The following is a 21,044-nucleotide window of genomic DNA, read 5'->3' as shown; positions in this document are numbered from 1 at the left end:
CGGTGCCATTAAAGCTTATCAGACTCCAGTGGAGCTGCCAAGCTCCGGTCTGCTCTCTCCTCTCCCCCCTCCAGGGTGCTTCTGAGTGGCTGTGACTACGCTGCGTTGCCCACTCACTCCTGCTGACCCCCGCTGCCTCTCCGGCCACTACGGCTCACAGGCAGAATAGCTTCTATTAGCGTAGCTTTGGTACCCAGGATCTAGGAGCCTTTAAAGACAAGTCAGTCTAATTCAATTCTCCCATTTCACCACTAATAACAGGTGGATGGGGAGGCGAGGTCGGGGGCTGTGATAATGGCCTCGGTACATTGTGTTCCACGTTCTTTCGCCGCCTCTCTTAACCTCTCGTCCTCTTTAACCAACTATTTTCTCACAGCCTCCCACACTGCTCCTTTCCTCCCCAACGTCCCTGTTCCAAGCCATTACTTGCCTTTTTAACACTGATGAGGGAACGCCTTGTAATGACTTATGACAATCATGACAACCTTCTCCATCTCATGAAACGTACACTAGAGACTACATTGTGCGATCTGACAGTTCATTCAAGGCCAGAACAATAGTCAGGCGCTGGAACAGTAGGGAGGCACGCAAACAGTCAATGGATCCGATGTTCATCGATGGATCCGTTGTTCTGCACTGAGTTTCGAAGCACAATTGAGGTTTCATTTCTGACGAATATTAATGAACCGTCAGTTGCTCTGTCTTGAGATTGATTAAGCAAGCTATCCTCGTTTTTCACACGTGTTAATTTTAAATGTGTGTAAAAGACAAAACCAGGGGGTGCCAGATTTTTTTCTCCATGTTAGAAAAAATATCCTTTTAATTTGAATGCCATTCATAAATATATTAACATCATTATTTTGCACTGTAACCTAATAATTAATAGCTCCAGTAATTGGTACAGAGACTTTCAGCTTGTCCCTTAACACTGTTTCTCTCTCTTTTTTTCTAACACTATTATTCTCTCTTTTACTCCTTTTCCCTCCCTATGTCTTATTCTCAGAGTCACCTTGTCCACTAAATATAGTAAATAGACAGGGATTTGTCTTGGTGGCATTGGTGCAGAAACATATCTTCCATAACAAAGCAGTACATTCTGACACACATGGTACAAAGACAACAGGATCTCTGATATAGTGAAAAAAGATGGTGCAACACATAATATATAAATTATATACCTTCAATATTCATGCCAATTAATTGAATCAAAAGATCCAATCATTCTCCCATCCTGTCCCTCCCATATTACACTTCTGTTTTCAAATGTGTTTAAATGATGGGATAAACCTACAGGACACATGTGGGCAATATCAGTTATTATCCATCTGATTGGTTAGTAAAAAGAATAGTCTAGGATATGGAGTCAAGTATCTATTATTATGTGTCCACAAATGTTTCAAGACTTGTACTTTGCAACTTGTACATCAACATTTGTGAAAGAAAACCCAAATCTGTAACCAGATTTTTCAAATTGTGGTTGTATATCAATATCTGTGAATGTGTAAAAAAATGATTTGTTGTTGCACTTCAACTTTTGCACACATAGAAATCAACACACACAACTCAGTTCTAGATACAATACGCTGTTTACAAATAAACTGCACATGAAACACAACTTCTACACACAGATTTCTGGAGGACATTTGACACTTCCTTGTGGTCACAAATGGTGACCTTTTGGTGGCCTTTTTGACTGTCCAATCAGATGTGGGCTGAGCAGAGTGTGTGGATGCCAGGTCTGCTAATGAAAAGGGAAATTTGGCTTGTGTTTTCTCACAGTGTGGAAAATTGGTTTGGGAAAGTGAAAAACCAATGCTGCTTCCATCCGTTATTGATAAATTCCACATTCAATTTTCCAGTTACAAATACAAAACTATTTATCATAAACAATTAACTGCATGAAATGTACAGAATAGATTGAATAGATGTTGTGAACTATATCATACTATAAAGTTTATTGAAATAAATAATAGATTGTAAAACCAACAAAATTTAGTATTAACAGCCCTCAAGCAATTACAATCAATATAGGGAGATTGTTTTATATGGAAATTTAAACTCGATCATGTTTAATTCAGTGTTCTCTGTAATTTATTTTAAAACAGGCTGATATTTTGATCATGCATCTCTTGTCTTACATCATGATACAACTCCGAATGATTTCAGCAGCTTCTCTCTCTCTCTTTGGATTAAGAGAAGGCAGGATGTCCTTCTGGGCCTCAAAAGGTTTTTCTCTGTCTCTACTTATCAGACGTTCATGGTCTAAGTCCAGACATGTCATCTAAACCTTAAGTGGGTTTTCTGTCTAACAAATTAGCACAATGTTTCAAACTAGTTTATTCTAACAAAAAGATCTAAATAAAAACCCTCTGTGTTGTCATATTGTCAATACGACAGATATATATGACCTAGATAAATGGATAGAAAATGGATAAATGCATGCATACATTCAGGGAATTCACTGATATAATATTTTCCAATCTAGGTGTGCAGTTGCTTTTAGTAATTATAACTGTATAATAGTGTTAGCCATACCATGTTAAGGACGTTTGCTTCAGTGTGTGTTTGAGCAAACAGAAGAATTCCCCTTTGAGCTGACGTTACTGTATGTCTCTCGCTGCTGCATAAAGTAGTTTTTTGCCCTGAATGTGCCTGTCAGGCATCGGTTCCTTCCAGGTTATGCATTGCCTCCAAAGAACATAACCCATTTCAAAGTCTAAGAGAAAAAAAAAGCACAAGCCAAATTCCCCTTTTCATTAGCAAAGCTGGCAACCACGCACCCAGAACCCCTCGCTCTCTGACTGGATAGTCAATAATGATGTAAAATCCTCCGTCCCCATTGGCTCATCACACAGAAGCGTCAAATGTCTGCCAAAAGTCTGAATGTGCGGATGGTGTGCTACATGGACAATGCGTTTGTAAACAGTGTTGTGTGTGTATTTTTATGTGTGCACAAAAACAAATCTTTTTTACACATTCACAGATGTTGGTATACAGCCAAGAGTTGCAAAGCATTTGTGAAAATCAGGTTACAGATTTGGATTTCACTCAAATAATTCTGCAAACCTTTTTTACGGATTCACAAACATCCATGAAGTAGTTGCAAAGTACAAGTACATCATGATAGATAATTGACTCCATACAAGGACAGCACCACAGTGACAGCAGGCCCATCACTTTATATTGTAAGAACAGCTTAGTGTGATTTCCAATAGGCTTCCATTATCGTGCCTTTATCATGCTATTTCCATCAGAGCCGGCTGAAATGATGAAAGGGCCCTAACCATGTGACATGGGTGGCTTTTCTCTCAAATTTGGCATCGGTGAAGACAGGAAGGCTGGAGAGGCAGTAATTTAGCCGGGAACATCTATTGATCCACCGGTTTCTCTGATTAATTCATCTTTTCTCACACACAGACTTTCTCATTCATTATTTTGAGTGCCACTAGCTGCTGCGGCTTTCTCTGCTATCGTTGAGTAGTTTCAAATTGCAAAAATACATTGATGCAAGGTAATTTGTAACCGTTTTCATTGGTTTTCAAAATAAATATAGACTTTAACAAAGCCACAATTTTCACAGAAATAGTAACAGTAAGAGGCAATTGTTGCATCTATGTGTAATGAAGCCGCAGTAATACCAAACTATTTATCTACATTACATACTGTATATAGCAACAATGCGTCTCTATCATTAATCATATCAACACTGCTATATAGCAAACATTAAGTAAGGTTCAAATTATGAACTGATTATGACCTGATACTCCTCAATATAACAAACAGGTAATCGATCACTATAATCAATACTTTAAAGAGCTGAATAAATACAATGTTATTGCTGTAGCAGCAACATTATGACAAAGACAAGGACCCTCATGCAAAGTCCCTGTTGACCAACTGATGTGTAGGACCTAATTTTTCATATTACCTTGATTGTCAGCATCGGGCCATACATGCCACACGTCACTGATGGGGTCATGCATTTTTCATAAGGTTGTACATGTATTTTAATGAGCAGGGCTGATGAGGTGCGCTGCATCGGCCCGGTGGACGGCCTTCACCACTCCCTCTCATTCACCACGTTCCTCGCAACCTGTCAGTCAACCACTCCAAGGCCTCCTCGCGTCTGTCTCCAGTAGTATCCCCGAATATCAATCACCCCAAAATCTTTGCATATTTTCACGAGATAATTAAGAGGAGATTGCAACGTGGTGCAGACGATCAATCTGCAAATCAGCGGACCAGATTAAATCCAAATTCCGACTCCGTTTCGCAGATGGCAAACTAAACAGCCTAAACTGACAGAGATGCGTTTGGATGGCAAGACGGATACCCCCCTGCCGGGCGGAGGAGCCCATGTCAGTGCCTGTGTGTAATTTGGAATTAATGGGACGGTAAAACTTTTAATTCAAAATCCCAGCCTTGGGGACAAACACATTTGCATACAAATGAACACAATTTCCTGTTTGTTCGGTATGCAAATACAAAACAAGGAACTTACAGAGGGGCTGCCAGAGTTGAACAAGCACCGCGACTCTCGCCCGGGTGCAGAAAGCGCAGGCACCCAACCGAGCACTTCAAACACAGCTCTGTTTGAGATATCAGGCTGGGGCAGGGGTGAGCCGAGAGCCTCCTAAAGGACCGCATAGTCTTGTGGGGCTCAGGGTAACCTTTCTCTCCTCATCTCATTTACACCTGGAAATAACAAGTGAGGTGACTCTTCTCCAAACACGAGAGGCAATTAAAGACTGCTGATCTGAGGTGGAGGAAGAGAGGAAGAAGCCCATCCCAAGGGCAGGATGTGGGTGAAATGATCACAGTAAAAAAAAAAAAAAAAAAAAAAAAGGAATCATTTCACAGTGTAATTAACAAATTACACCTCATCGGGCCTTTCCTTTGGAAACACTGTGCGATCTCCTGAAGTAATTTTTGTGTTAATCGTGGGGTTTTCCATACAATAGACGCAGATAAGCACTTGAATAATGCTAGGAATTCAAAGCATCTCTCCTCTGTGGTTTTTCAATAAAGGTTGCAGGAATGCTTTGAATCTCAATGACACTCAGGATATGAGGGCACGATCTGATAGCGGCACATAATTCATCACTGTAAACATTAAAGAGACAGAAAAGGGGGGAACTTGTTTGCATTAACATAAATGACTGGCATGTTGGATGAGAAACAAACCAGCAGCTTGTTAAATTTGCCAGCCACAGCGATCTGCTTGCCAGGTTGGATTTGATTCAGACACTAAACAGTGCACTTAATGCCATGGTGTGTTATGTTTGCATTGTGTGGGATGTGGGTAACTGAGGCTGGCAATACTTATTTACAGTTACACATTTGAGAGACTGCCAGATTTGCTATTTTTCACCACGGGATCTACTCAGACTGGCAGACAGACATAAATATAGCCCGCCATACACTAAATGGTAGGATTTGTAATTAAGTCTCGGGTCGTAACTGAAATGACCCTGGACATCCGGCTATGTTGAAAAACAGCCCTTTTCCCAATGACTTCTCATTAGTAGGCTCTGCAGCAGCTCCCCATGTACAATCCTCCCTTGGAACTCTGAAGGTGACACAGCAGTTACAGTGGACTTTGATGGGGCACTGGGGAGCTGTACTTCATATCACAGGACTGCTTCCTCTGCAGAGTAAAAGGTTTCAACAATCAGCAGCTGCAGCCATTCGAGAGGAAGGAGTGAAAATCTTCCTCCTCTGGCAGCGAGAGGGTGTTTCCTCCCCGCAGCCAGAGGTACAGAGGCTCCGGTTCTCTGCCAGTAAACGAAAGACGAACCTCCTCCGGATCGTTCCAGCCTGCCACACATACAGCCCGATCGCTAAATCATTAATTAATCAAGTGTTTACATCAACAGTAAATCGCGCAGCTCTTCCGCGGGCGCCTCCTTGCGTGTCTCTCTGCAGCCTCCTCAGCGTCTCGGCGCACTAAATCAGTGGGTTAGGGGGTCAGAAGAAGAAGAAGAGTTTGCTGTCCTAACGCAGAGAGGAGAGGAACAGAGTCAAGACGCCAACAGCTCATTAAAAGTGCAAGGCAAACCTGTCGGCGGATATGCGGATGGACTCAATTGACACGTCAGATGGGATCAGGGTGCCTCCCCTCAACTCACCCACTGAGCCAATCCTCAGGCCCGGGAATGGAAACCAACGCCCACGCTGCCGGGCCTCCGGTTGCCACCGGCCTGATCACATTGCGTATTCACCCACCGACTGCGGGGCTGATTAAATCTGTATTTAATTGGATCAGATCTAGTCGTGATGGAGCGCTCCCCCCGGCGTTTAACCCACGGTCCTCTGTCAAGTGAGAGGGGAAAAAAATACTATGGGGGAATTAGGAGCGGGAAATGAATACCAATGATAGGCTCTGCTAATAGCCAGCACAGGAGGAGTGGACCACACCTGCAGGGCTTATGGAGGGGAATCAGAGGCACCGGCTTTGTGTGTGCGTGTGTGTGTGTGCATGTGTGTGTGTGTGTGTGTCAAGGCTGCACCCTCTTGCTTGATTAGTTAGTTATTCGGTTACTAGCATTGTAAGACAGACTTTTTTGGCTGAGTGGTTGTTTTTTTTAAATATAAATGTAAGTACCTCGCTGGTATCAGAGCAGCATTCACAAATTATTCTCCAATCAAATCTAGATCTAAAAGGCAATTTGCACAATTACATTTATTTACAGGGGGACAATAATGTGGAAGAAGCAATTTTGCAAATTCGTTAATTAAACTGACTTCTGGAATAGTCAATACCATTTTATGACTATTTGTCGACTTGGAATCTTTAGTTGAGTAAAGCCATACTGCGTGCGCGTGTGTGAATGTGTGTGCAAATGTAAAGTACCTTCAAGCAGAAAGATTTATAGTATATCTCGGTATAAATCGCAGGGCTTATGGAGGAAAATGGGAACATTTGGCGTTGGGTTTGTGTGTTAAACTGAGAGCTGAGGAGTCTTACAGGAGAGAGGCTGATACAACAGTATATCTCAGTATAAATTGCTCGCTGGTTGTAGCTGGATGTTGGAGGTGCAGACAGATTGGGTGAGCATGTGTGAGCAAGGGGAACGTCTCAGAGAGCGAGTGTGTGTTCAGGTGTAATTCCTCCCCGAAAGTCTCTCTGACCCATCATACAGACTGCTGAGTGAAACATTTTTCATTGTTTTAACTCTTCTTCGCCCAGCCAGGTTTACACGCAACACACTCATATTTACAGCAGCGGCCTGAGGGAGAAGCTGCAGGGGGAGAGGAGGGTTACACACACAAGCAGCCGAGTACAAGCGGGCCGCCGGCCATTAAACAGCCTCACTTGAGTGATTAGGAGTTTATTGCCTTGCTCAAGGGCACCTTGACAGTAAGTGTCGAGACAGGCTGAGGTGCGTCTCATTCACTTACACCCACCCACTAGGGATCTGAATCAACAACTTTCAGGTCACAAGCCCACTTCTCTAATTAGCTGACATAAAATTGTTTCATCAGTCACACACAATAAGATGCACACATACACATAAACATACGCACACACACACACCAGCAAGTATGAGGACTGTAAGACTAACAGGGCTGGGTATCATTTGAAAAATTTCAGTAGCAATCCCGATACTTTGAATTCAATACTGGTACCAAAACTACAACATTTTTGAATATCTGTTTAATAAAAGCTTATTATGTCCAACAATAGCCTACATTCTTTTTTAGTATCATACAGATTTTGCTGTTAGTTTTCCCAACTAAAAGAAATAACATTTGAACTCTTAGGTGTGAAATTTTTATGTATTTGTTTTTCTTTTTCACTTGAATAATGTAAAATATGCCCTTTTGAACTAAGTATTTTTTTGTTCAAAATGCCATTTTACAATATAAAAGAAAATAACACTTTTCTTTCATCAAAATTGTCAGATTCAAGGCCTTAAAGAAGAACTATTCAAGAACTATTTAACTTCAATTTAAAATATTTAGTCACTAAATGTCAACACAACTGTCATCAAAGAATTTCTTGCAGTCACACACAGTACAGCTCTATTAACTCAAGTTAACATTGTGCACTATTAAGAGCTTCATTACTTTTGAGGTGTTGTCGGACTTGGCAGTTATTTTCTTGTCACAAATACTGCGCTGCACACTCTCGCCCTCAAGTCTAATAAAATGTAGCCAGACCTTGGACTGTTTCTGCAACATTGTGTACTTACTTCAAGCAGACTGAGAGATGACAGTGTAGTGACCAAGGAGTGACGCCGAGACTGGTTTGTTTTTTTCTGCTTGTGGCAAGTAGTTACACAGCGAGCCAATCAGCAGTCACTTTAGGTTTAAGAACAGATGTGGTGACTGGATGAACAACGATATGAGATTAACTATTAAAGTACCAAACTTTGGCATCAAATGTTTTGACATATTTCAGCGGCCGGTAGTACTGATGTGATTCGGTCACTGCCAAAAAAAGCACTGACTGTCGGGACCCAGCCAAAACACTAAAAATACTAACACACAGCTCACTTCTGCTGGCCTCCGTCCGTCACTGCTGAGGCCGTGAGCAGAGTGGAGGTTAGTGATTAAAGGTGTCATTCCACCAGGTGACCTTGGAGGTCAAAGGAACTTCGGTTTAAATTACCTCGCAGAAGGCCAGACCGATATCGAACGCCTCAGAATGAACACAAGGTTGATTGAAAAATGGACATTTGCATACAAGGCTTTGAGCAGGGGCCGGCAGAGCAGCAAACCCCGGCTCTGCGCTCCGGTGGAAGTGGGAACGCTAGGGGGGAATGAGACCTCATTATGTAGAAAAGCATAATTTTCCAAAGCTTGGAGCCCTCTCTCCCCCTTTCTCCTATACAATAGGGCTGACACTAGTTTCAAAATATAACTGAAAACTAAATAACTAAAGAAACCTGCGCTGTGTGTTTAAAATGAACTGGGCTCCGCTCATAAATAATACATATGATGATAGATTGCTGATGAACTGTCTAATGAGGAGGAGGTAGAGGGGGAGGGGGAAAGGGGAGAGGGGTTTTTGCTGACGAACAGCAATTTATTTTTTTTATAGATTTAAAAACTGAGACCTCGCACACACAGCACGATGCAGGAATGCTAATGTCTCTGGCATTTTTGAAACTGCTGTTATCTTCCTGGCACTGCACATTAGCTAGAGATATGGTTTCCTTGGCACTAATTTACCCCTATATTGCAGGAGCTGGAGGTTAGAATCAAAACTTAATGGAACCTTTAATTTGACCAAAAGTTCATTCCCATTAGGGAAATTAAAGCCAGCTAATTAGGGATTACAACCAGTTGTATGAATTGCAAATGCAAAGTCAGACGCTGTTGCAGATATTGGGAAATCGTGACAAGGCTGCGAGGAAATTCTCAGTAAACCAGATGCATGTTGACAGAAGCTTGAACCGGGGAGGTTGCGATTCCAATTTACACGACTCAACATCAAATAAAAAACAACCCCGAATGTGAATTTGATTATCCACAGTCTCTCTCTGCGTTTTCCATCATGGCCCTCAATGTTCTTAACGGCAGTCAGGTCTCCCTGGGAATAAACCACCTAGTATTAGACCAATTTCCACAGGAGGAATCCATCCTCTGCAGTCGTGGCGTGTTACACTTGCTCTCCCCGTCATAAACAACCACCTCAGGCTGTATGTGTTATTCTTTTCACTGCATCATTTAACTCTACAGAATGTGGTCTCTTGTTGTGTTCCCCCTGTCACCATACAGTAATGCCTATACTCCCTCTGCCTCTCTCTGTCACTTGCTATATGAGGAATACCATATTCATTTTCTGTGCATCCCCCTCTCTTTGGTTCCCAGCTCTCTTGACAGCCTGTTCTTGGCCCCGTCATTTGACTGTCACCTGTGACACAGGCTTCCACGAAAGACAGCGTGTTTCTTCCTTGCATCATGTGGTAAATGAGCGTCATTTCCCTCTCTCTCTTTCTCGCTCTCCTCTCAATCTATCTGATACACACACACACAACACACGGAGATGCATGTGCACACACACACACACACACACACACACACATCCCTCTCTTCTTCCCCGTACTGTAGATGCCGCTGCTGACAGGTGCTGGGAGGGATTTCAGAGTCCTGACACAGTGGCACCTCAAAAATTGGTGAATGTGTTTATGTGTGTGTGTGTGTGTGTGTGTGTGTGTAATATTGAAAGAAAGAGAGAGGGAAACGGGGGGAGCAAGAAAGAGAGACAAAGACTGAGAGGAAAACAGAGATAAACAGAGACAAAGACAGTAAGAGAGACAGGAACAAAGACAGAATGTGAGATAGATAGATAGATAGATAGATAGATAGATAGATAGATAGATAGATAGATAGATAGATATGTAGGCAGAAAAACAAACACAGAGAGAGAGAGCGTGAGAAAAAGAGTAAATGTTTGCTGTCTCTAAATCGGCAGGCGGAGCAGGTGTTTCTACCTCCAGGCAGACTGATATTGATAATGAGAGAAGAACAAACAAGTCACCTCTAATAAACAGGATGGCACATTTTGGTGAGCCAAACAAATAACAAATCCTTTTTAAATGCTGGACTAGCAGGTTTGAGAAATAACTAAATGTGATTTTGCACGTGTTACAGTTTCTGTTGTAGCATGAACGTTACATTGCCTACATTTTGTTTGCTGTAAATACATACTGCTGGTAATGAGTATGTGAGGAAGAAATTGTGTCATCGATGCGGTTGCCTATTCGGCTATTTTGCCAGGTTTTACAGCGTGCCTGCAAGCTGCTTGTTCAGATACAGTAGAAGAAGAAAGGTTGAGGTCTTTAAAGATACTCCACTTCCTGACACACCATTAATATTCTCCATACCGGCTCTTCCTCCCCTCTGCTTACACCCCTCCATCCCCCCCTCCACCCACCCCCCACCCCACCCCACACCGCCCCACTCCACACCGCCCCACTCCACACCGCCCCACTCCCACTCCACTCTGTGCCTTTACATCTCTGCACTGCCTTATATCTCCCTCCTCCATCTCCTTTCCTCCTCCCCTCCCCCAACCTTACTTTCTTCCTCTTCCTTTTGGTTATTTTTTGTCATAACTTTTTCTACCTCTTTCTCTTCCTCTTCCTCCTGGGAAGTGGCACAGAATCCCTTTAAGTGCTGCAAAAGCAAATCTATTTATCATAACCATCTATCTCTTACGTATACTTTATGCTATAGTAGAAAGGCACACACACACACACACACACACACTTAGAGACTGCAGCAAACAAAACCATGGCTTCTCTCACTTACACATTATACTAGAAAGACAAACATGCGCAAGTACACACAGACACACAGACACACACACACACACACACACACACACACACACAGCCTGCAGTGGGGAAAAAAAGGATTTCTAAATAATGATACAATATATGTGATTCACTCTCTCAATAGCAATAGTGCGATGAATTAAAGGAGGTAAATGGGCGGTAGTGCCCACTCTCCTCCCACGCCCGGCAATGCGGTTGAGCGAAGCGGTCTTCTGGGACTTCCCATTGACTCCACACAAGGTGAGAACGGAGCAGGAACAGAAGGCTGAGCGAAAACACTTCAAACAACACGGCAGGAAGACAGAGAGGGCTGCCGCTCTCCGAGGCAGGGCCATTCCCAAATGCAACACCCAGCGCCGCCTGGGTGTGGGCACTCGCAGGAAGGAAACACAGGCATTAGCAGGACAGAGAGGGGGGTAGAGAGAGAGAGAGAGAGAGAGAGAGAGAGAGAGAGACATAGGGAGAGAGACATAGAGCGACAGAGGCCAAGACAAGGAGACGGAATCATTATTCTGCTTTCACAGACAATCAATCAAACAAGCATGTATGCACACACACACACACACACACACACACACACACACACACACACACACACAAATAACCCGGACAGACACTAACATACATGAAAAACCCTGAATCACTGCCACCTAATCACTGCAACACACACACACACACACACACACACACACACACACACACACACACACACACAGTGAGAGAGCACAGCAGGACATTGATATTCTACACACCCACACACAGCATGGTGAGGATCTGGGATCTGGGCTCGTCTCTGCGTGTCTCCCAGTTTACACACTATGCCGGACTATACACCGTCCCATGTAGCATTACACAGGCATGTTACCAGTACAAATCATGATGTAAACTGTTTTCGGACACGTACTGTACATACAAAGCGCATGTCATATGGGAAACACGTATTTTAACACCACTGGTCCCAAAAAGCAGACATATTGGTCAATTTCAAATTTCACACACACACATGCAAAACACTCGCGGGCGCCCAGATGCCTGCTGTACATAGCCCACAGCCACCAATAAGCAGCTACACCAACCAAAAAAATACCTTAACAAACAAAGCATTGGAGATTGGCTGATAGCCAGAGGAGAACAACGGGGGGAACGGGTGAGCAGGTAGACTATTGGCTCTGCACATATTTTCTCTGTCATTAATAAGAGCAATGCATTCAAAAATTCAGTGATAACAAGGGGGGGGCGCCACCCCGTCCTGTCCTTCCTCAAATCACCCCCAGCCCCCTAACAAATGCAAATAACAGAAGCGTTTCTCTGACCAGCACACATAGCGATCCAGAGAGAGAGGCGGCGGCGGAGGGAGGGAGGGAGGGAACGGTCCACCCCCACCCCATTGATGGAGGAGACGAGTAGAGCGAGATGACTCACGTATTGTCCATATAAATCAATGGGAAAAACACAGAGATTAAAACGTGCACGTGTGCGAGTAGAAAGACATGATTATGCATGTGCTGTAGCTCATGTATTAACCATAACTGAATTTACACATCAAGGCGGCAAATGAATTCCAAATAGATTTTTGATGCAGACCAACACGAGACCAGATTAAATGATGAGGTTGAAGATATGGAAACACGGACAGCAGGAAAAAGAGAGTCATACAACGATCCAGATCCTGACTGTACATTTTTTCCTGCTGGATTGTGTGAAGGTCATTCAGTATACTGTAGATAGACATACAGCTTACAGTAACTGTGACAAGCTCTCTCAAGAAACATGTTTTATTTCACAACCCTATGTAACATTTGAAACAGCCATCTCACCAGGCACATTATTTAAATAACTGTGAGTGTGAGATCTCCCATCTGAGCAGCACAGCCCTCCAGCCTCCTAACTTCCATTTTCTGCCCTCAGGTAGCTTTCTGTCCGATCCACTTACATCATACTTTCAAGCTCTAAAGACTTCGCTATCATATTTGTAATGGAACTGTTTCGCTTGAAGATGTACTGATTTAAATGTTCCCCCCTAACAGTATAAGAGGGACACATTAAACTACTGGAGGTGGTGGCTGCCGCCGCTGAAGGGGTCAAATTACTTTTAGTCACTCTGAATGCATAGAGCACTAGAGAGAGATTTCAATTTTCTTCAAATGTTCTCATTACAGTGGCGACGGCCGCCAAAGGGTCTCAGACCTTCCTATAATTACATCTTCAGAAGGAAAAATCTCAATTATAACAGAATACCTAATTATTACACTCCCCATATTCAAAATTGCCCCGCATGTAAGAAAAACTGGAGCCATATCATCCGCTGAGCTGTGAGGACAGTTTCCACTCCTGGTAACACCGCTGTTGTTAAGTACCCAGGAGCATTAGAGGAAAGACCTGTCACAGCTCAAGACCTGAAGGGAATGAACAGAGAACAAGATATGACAGAGCACAAACCTGTGTCCTCCCTCAGCACCTTTTTATGAGGGGACACTGATAACTTTGAAGGCGCTGGTTGGTGCAAAATACCACCTCAATTGTCAGAGGTCTTCTGCTTGAATAAGAAAACAAATTATTTTGAGCAACCGCTGTGGCTGCTGTATCGTTTTCCAGGCCATGTAGCGTAGCAAGGTCCATTTCACAAATAACCAAACTCCAGCCAGTGACCGTCCACCTATCAACAGCTTTGATCTTTTTCCTACATGGCAGCCATTTCCATCATAGCAGCAATGTAATTTCCCAGTGGGTAACGGGCACCCCGGTGCAGACTCCCAGTGTAATGTACTGTGGAGCCACCGCTTGGAAGTTGGAAAGCCCTCTTTGTAGAAAGCATTTGCATTCAAATCATTGAGTCTGAAATTGGTTCTACCTGTCTGGGATCAGGACTATCTCCTGTGGGTTCCCACTGCCAGTTAAGTGCAGTTTTTATAACCTTGGAGCACACGGAATGCTAATGGCTTTTGATGGCATGTGAAGGGCCTAACTATGTTTTTCTGCGTGCTCTTTTGAAGAAAGCATCACCTCCCTCACCTATAAGGTAGCTCTTAGTTAGATGAGTCCCATGGCACTTTCCCACCAGGGCCCATGAATAGACTATAACGGCCCACCAACTACGCCAATTCCTGACAATAATGAAGGTGAGTAGGCTCGGGCTGCCTTGTGCTTCTGCAGGACCAGAGAGTCACACAAAGTGTAGAGACACAGGAGTGGGAGCCTTCATTGTCAGAGAGAAGTTTGCACCATTTCACTTTTGGTGACTCATGTCTATTATTTCCAGGTTGATTAAATGCCCCCTCCAGAGGTTTTATTTGTATGCCAGCCCACCTTTCAAGTTAATGTTCACTGCACTGTAGAATCAAATTGGTGTGTACCAAGTGCAACAGCCCAGAATTAACATTAAAGTTACGATGAAATGGAAAATGACTTTGCCACCTTGTTAGCGAATTTTCCATGTCATAATATACACATATTTTACAATTCATTTATTTTCTTGTATTTTTTCAATCAAAATCCCACTACTTTTACTTCCTGGAAAACAGTTTATCTAAAGTTTTTACCAGCAAGCATATATAAAAATTCCAGCCAATAATACAATCACAGATTTTTTAACAATCCCGCCCCTCCACCCTTCCCATCAAATAAAACTGTCTTTCTCTCCCTAACTGATATCCCATTGGTTTACACTTTTGAATGATGCCTCCTCCCATTACATCCCGCACCGACATCACGTTTCAACAGGAAATACGTGAAATTACAGAAGCAAGATGCTCTCAAAATGCTATTTCATTGTGACTTCAAATCATTTGTTCTCTTTTCTGTCCTCTTTGCAGTATTTTCACATAGCCTAAAACATTTGACTTTGAGTGTGGAGATCTCTTAAGGTAAATTCTATACCAACCCACTTCAAAAACAAACAACAACAACAAAATCTTCAACACTGGGATGTTTTTTTACTTTAGTTAAATTTAACAAACAAATGTTATGCAGATGAGCAGAAAATGTAAGTGTATTTTGCTGCTCTCACCTAATCCTTGACTCTGAACATACCCACTAAGGGAGTCCGTCTGTATGTTTGACACACTAGGAAATAGGCTATTGTTCGCCCAGTTGCATTGTTTGCTTGTTCAGACTTAATTTTCTTGCTGATAAAAATATTTTATTTTTATCTTGCTGATGAAAAGCTTGCATTTTGTTTATGGTCTCAAAGAATTATTCAAATTTGTGTCTTTGAATTTCTTTCATCTGTGTTGTGTTCAGCCTCATGTTTTTTTTAAACCATTGTCTTCCCTCAGTCCACTGCTGCTATATGCCAAGGCCTTGTTTACTGTAGACACAGTTAAGGCCTCTATAGGCATGAGACCCGGAGCAGTGAGTGACAAGCCTGTAATAATCAATTCTCAAGCATGCTGTTCCAAGGCAGTACCTGATCTCAGCTTCCCAAGCTTGCCTCTGAATACTTCATGGCAATTTACTGACACCATGAAATCAAATTAAAAATGCATTTGGGTATCGATCACCTGATGCACCCAAGATTGATTGCTGCTCAAAAAGCAACCTTGTTGTGTTTTTGTTCAGCCAGGGTCCGTCCACCTTCCCATACCATATAAATGTATTGATTCACACTCCCACCCTTGGATCCATATGAACCATTAAATATCCTTTCAGTGTTTCTCCATCCATTTGCTTGACTCATTGCAGAATCCAATGAGCTAAAAACGGCAAGAGAACAGCTTCCTAGTCCAATAAACCACACGTAAATAAGCTTTGTGGCATCCATGCAGATCTACTGCATAATGATGCAAGGTGATGTAAAGTTAACTATCCATTTAACAGCTCTGCTCATCAAAATAATCTTTTGAAAGTCTATGCCTCATAAAAATAAAGCCTTCAATCGTTTACAAATAACATAATCCCACTATGTAGAGTTGGAGAGAGAAATACTTCATTAGAGATGGAGGGAAGTATTTCACTCAATAACCTATGAGAGGTCAATCTGCACTTTTCAATCAGTATTATTCACACATTCTCATTTACCACAACAGCAACCAGGGGGAAAAAAATTGCACGCTGTATAATGCTGTTTGAGACGCTTGTGTGGTACAATGAATGTGGAAAAGAACAAATTGAATGCCAGTGAATAAGATGCATTTGTATGCAAAATTGCCAAGACAGCCCAGAGACGGAGCTGCAGGCAGACAGACTCGCATGTAATCAGGTAGCAAATCCGCTTGTCTCCTGTACGCCACCGCTGCACCGTGTTGCGTAGGGCAGAAGGGCGGGTGAATGGCAGGCGCTATTGTCTCTGAGCAGCGGTCCACATGAATGACCCTGCCTGTGTCCACATTAGCACGGATCAACTCCCATGGGCATCATCTCTCCAGAAAACAGCAGCCGCAGCACATTCGGCCAAATAACCTCACTTCCATATCCGGTAAAACCTGCGCTTCCTTTCACCCTCCCTGACTTTTGGCCAACTCAATCAATCTTTCCCTTGGCTCTCTTCTCCTCAAAGAATACTCCACTTTCTACCTTTCCAGCATGCTCTCCCTCCATTCCCCGCAATCTCTCTATTACGCCCAACCTGTTTCTCTCAATAATATTCTTCACACTTTCCATCCTTTTCCTTCCCTCTACCCATCCTCTAAATCCACTCTACCCATCAGCCACTTTATTACTCTCTCTCTCTCGCTCTCTCTCTTCTTCCTCCTCTGCTCTTCATTTCAGAAAAAGTTCCTTACGCCGAAACTGAATATCTCCAAACTTTTCCCTGCGGGGTGCCGGGGCTCCCCTTTGCCCCGCAGGGAGCCACCTCCGAGTCTGGCTGGTTCTCCACACGCCCACACAGACCGACCCGGTGGTTAATGAGCCTGTTGAGTAAGACAGCAGCTCGGCTCCACATTGATCACAAGGCCTCTGTACCCCGAACTCTCAGGGAAGCTATTTGTCAAGGTGATAATTCATTTTGTAGCACCAGATATGGTGTGCCAGCGCTGGGGTTGTTTTTTCTTCATTTGCTTTGGGGGCCTGACAGACACCATTTCAGGCCCAAATCAGGGTCATAATGTGTAGCATGAAACACACAGAGCTGTAACTCACTGAGGATCAGGCAGAAAGAGCGAAAGAAGATTTTTATCTCGCTGAGTAGGCAAGGGAATGGCGATTTAGCAGAAAGATGTGTGGCACATTTTCAAACTCAATTCCTCGCTCAATTCCTTCCCACGCCTGTGCGAAGACTTTTGTGCTGTGGTGTCCTGCTAAGTTATGAGCCTTAGTAGAGATGCTGTGACTTAGGGGGGGAGCGGGCGAACCAGCCATACACTGTTGTTTTGATCATGCTGACATGGGGTGCCCAATTATGGAGATGCGGCCTGTCTAACCAGTGAGGCCAAACACCTGATGGGAGGAGGTGGCGGGAGCATGGGACGCTGCTGGTGGATAGGCGCGTCTACCGCAGTGCACCGCCGCTCCCGTGTGCTCTCAAGATGTTCCACATCTCCCCCCTCTAATTGGCAGATGGCCTCAGATGCGAGATGATTTAATGGCCTGCGTGTGTGTTTTTTCTTGCCTCAGTCAGCCATTAGCAGGGACATCTGTAACGAGTTGGCTAGGCACACCGCTGAGAGCGGAAGCTGAGAGCAACACTTTCTAATGGGGGGTAGTGCGGTCGTGACGGACTTGGGCGGTAATCAAGGCGCTCTGAGCTATTTCTTTTGGTTATGATAATCGAGACATCTCATTTGAAAGTGTCCGAGGCGGAGAAAAAGCGAAATCATACACTGTGATCTTGTTTACCTCAGAAAGGCTGCAAGAAATCAAATAGCACAGTAATACTGGGTATCAACTGTGTGACAATCCCCTTTGACTTTCAATACACCAGAGCAAGACGTTTCTAGCAGAGCATAATCATAAAAAGCCATTTTCATGGCTTTGGCACAAACAGCTTGGCTTCCAAGTGATCCCATTTCTTGCAGCTGTGCCGTAACCATCTGCGCTGAATGCTGTGCTCAAGGGTAAAACATTAAGGCCTCAACCAGAGTTTGGCCCTAAAGGCCTGTGGTTTCTGGCTCTCTGCCGCTGCCTTCACTCCTTACGGTTCCCTCCTGAGTTTGTCTCTGTAACCAGTGCTGGACGAGGGAAAGGGCAGCATCGTTGAACAAGTGAGGCCTTCAGCTGGTTCTCTAAGCATGTAGACACAGTGGTGGTGAAGTGGCCCGGAGCCTAGGGCCTTTTAGAGCTTGATGGCCATCAGTATTCTTGCCATAGCCTCTGAGGATTTGTCTGCTACCTGCAAACTGGGTCAATTTTTGCATTATTTTACAGATTCGTATCTCAATGTGGAGAAAGGAGAGGTTTTGCACACGCAGGCATGTACACCCACACCTGCACTTTGTCTCTCTCTCCCTCTCTCTCTCTCTCTCCCTCACACAAACACACACACACCCGTATTGTGAATTTAAATTAATTAATATGAAAATATATTTATATGAATGTCATTTTAAAGCCACAAATGTGCTAATACTCAATGAATGATTACGCTGAACAGGCGTTCCCATGCTGTGAAAATCATTCAGATAGAGCACACAGCAAATGAATAATTAAAAATGATAGATAAGACTAATACTGATTATGACACTCACAAACCTGCGCACTCTCACATCACTTTGAACACGCACTAGCAATGCAAATAAGCCTCCTCTAATATGCCTCTTCTTTATTCATATCACAATGACAGGATTAACTGCAGTCATAAATCGGAAATAGTTTTGAATGTGACTGCCATTCACACTGTATTCGCTTAACATTAAGGAGGAAGAGATAGTGCTGCAGCGACACCTTGACTGTTTCCATCAGATTTCAGCAGTTCCCTCACTGTTTGACTGAGGAAACCGTCAAATATTTGAATCATCCCCATTTCAGGTACATTCAAATAACTTCCTCACAATTTTTAATTATCGTCATCTATGTGTACTCTCAGCCGAGAGCTTGGGAGGTGAATGAGGGACCAGCAGCAGATGGGGGGGCGGTAATGAGATGCAGAAAAAAAAAGAGGGAATTGAGGGGGACAGGCCGGCTGGTGAGACACAGTAGAAAAATAAGAGAGGGAAGAAAATAACCAAGTATGAGATAGAGAGAGGCGATAGGAGAGACCGGCGTCTGAGGTGAATACAAATGGACAGAGGAGGAACACAGATAGAAGAGGAGGAGGAGGAGAGGGAGGTGGGTGGGTGGGTGGTTGGGGTGGGGAGGGAGGGAGGGAGGGAGGGAGGGAGGGGGGCAATGGGGGAGGTTGTGTGAGGAGAGGAGATAAAAGAATGTGAGAAAGATGGATTCACTGTTGGCTAATGAGAAGACAAAGGCAGTGGAATCCACATCGATCTCTGCCCCACAGCAAGCGGGCTTTATAGCTCACAGGTAGTGAGATAGGAGGCCTGGGGAAGCTTACCTGAGGTAAGCAACCATGCTGCTGTAGTAGGAATCTGAGTCCAAGGATAGACCCAGAAATGTCTGTGTGTATGTGTGTGTGTGTGTGTGTGTGTGTGTGTGTGTGTGTGTGCGCGCATACGTGCCCGTGTGCACACATCAATGTGTGTGCTTTTGTGTGTGCCAAGCATATTGATGCGCTGTGCATACATACTCATGCTGAGTTTGTGCATTATGTTTGCATTATGTATTTATGTATATGTGCTGGGGGTTGGGAGGGCAGGGGGAGGGGGAGGGGGCAAAGATGGTAGATAACATCAAATTGAAAACAGGGTGAAAACAGGATGGAGAGATGACAGCGTAAATGAGTCATTACTGTGTAGCAATAGATGGACAAAACGGTGATGTAGGAATAAAATATTTATACAGTAACCCAGGTACATGTAGAGGAACAATGTAGAAACAGTTTCCCCTTAGAGAGACTTATTCTAGCAGATTTCATGATTGGGAAGGAGCAATTTGAGGCGCAAAGAAATACTTTTAGGATGACAGAATAGATTAAATAGATTTTATACTAGCCTTTCTGGTCGATATGATGTCCTCAATAAATCTTAAAACAGGAAAAATAGTTATTAATTTATTGTCATCTAATATAACTCAGTAGCCTACTTCGATCAGGCTGTTTCACGGGTTGCATACTCAGCTGCAGAGGATGACCATTGTCTTGCGCACAAGTTATCAACTCAGGTGTCTCACATCAACTCACATCAACAAAGAGCGACACAAATGATTTGCTGTGAACACCGGCAGGCCTACCGCTGCAGGAAGCCACTTACTGTAGGTTCGAGCTGTTCCAGTACACCGCATGCCGGTTGTTGGCTCTCGACAGGTGCAAGTTTGTAAGCGCCAGCGTGATGAGACTGAGAGAAAACGTTGCGAGAGCCATAATCCCTCCGGTCCTCGTCCAGCCCTGGTTCCTCTCTCTTCCTTCTGCGTCCCCGGTCCTTCTGTCCCAAGCAGCGTGTCGCTCACAACATCCCGGCGGTCAAAACGCCTTTTCAAGTTTCCAGTAACCTTCACAACGGGCTGAATCAGGATGACTTGTTGGTGGTTACGTGTTCTTCAACTCGAATCCCATCGCGACGAGACCCATTTGGACATCTTCACAAGTGCCGAATCTATCTGGACTTATTTTCTTCCCCGCTGCGCACTTTCAAGTCACTGCTTTGGATACTCCTTTTGTTGTTTGGCAATTCTGATTTCGTTAAAGAGAAACAACACAGGTGATGATAAGGCAAAATAGGCTACCACATTCGGAAATGACAGCTGTAGTCGGTGTTTACAATTGTCTTT

At 43.7% G+C, this 21,044-nt stretch overlaps 1 protein-coding gene across 1 annotated transcript in view; it reads right to left on the bottom strand.

Annotated features, from left to right (window-relative positions):
* efna3a (ephrin-A3a) overlaps positions 1-20,643 on the bottom strand; it is a 49,006-nt gene extending 28,363 nt beyond the window's left edge. Inside the window, exon 1 of the mRNA XM_071908287.1 lies at positions 20,528-20,643. Coding sequence (XP_071764388.1) covers positions 20,528-20,637 — 110 coding nt within the window. The 5' untranslated portion in view covers positions 20,638-20,643. The remainder of the gene's footprint in view (positions 1-20,527) is intronic.
* Positions 20,644-21,044: the final 401 nt, after the last annotated feature.

The sequence above is a fragment of the Centroberyx gerrardi genome, chromosome 19, assembly GCF_048128805.1.
Source record: "Centroberyx gerrardi isolate f3 chromosome 19, fCenGer3.hap1.cur.20231027, whole genome shotgun sequence".
In the NCBI taxonomy this organism is placed as follows: Eukaryota; Metazoa; Chordata; class Actinopteri; order Beryciformes; family Berycidae; genus Centroberyx; species Centroberyx gerrardi.
Note: the sequence above shows the minus strand (reverse complement) of the source record. Positions and strands in the feature narration are given on the sequence as shown.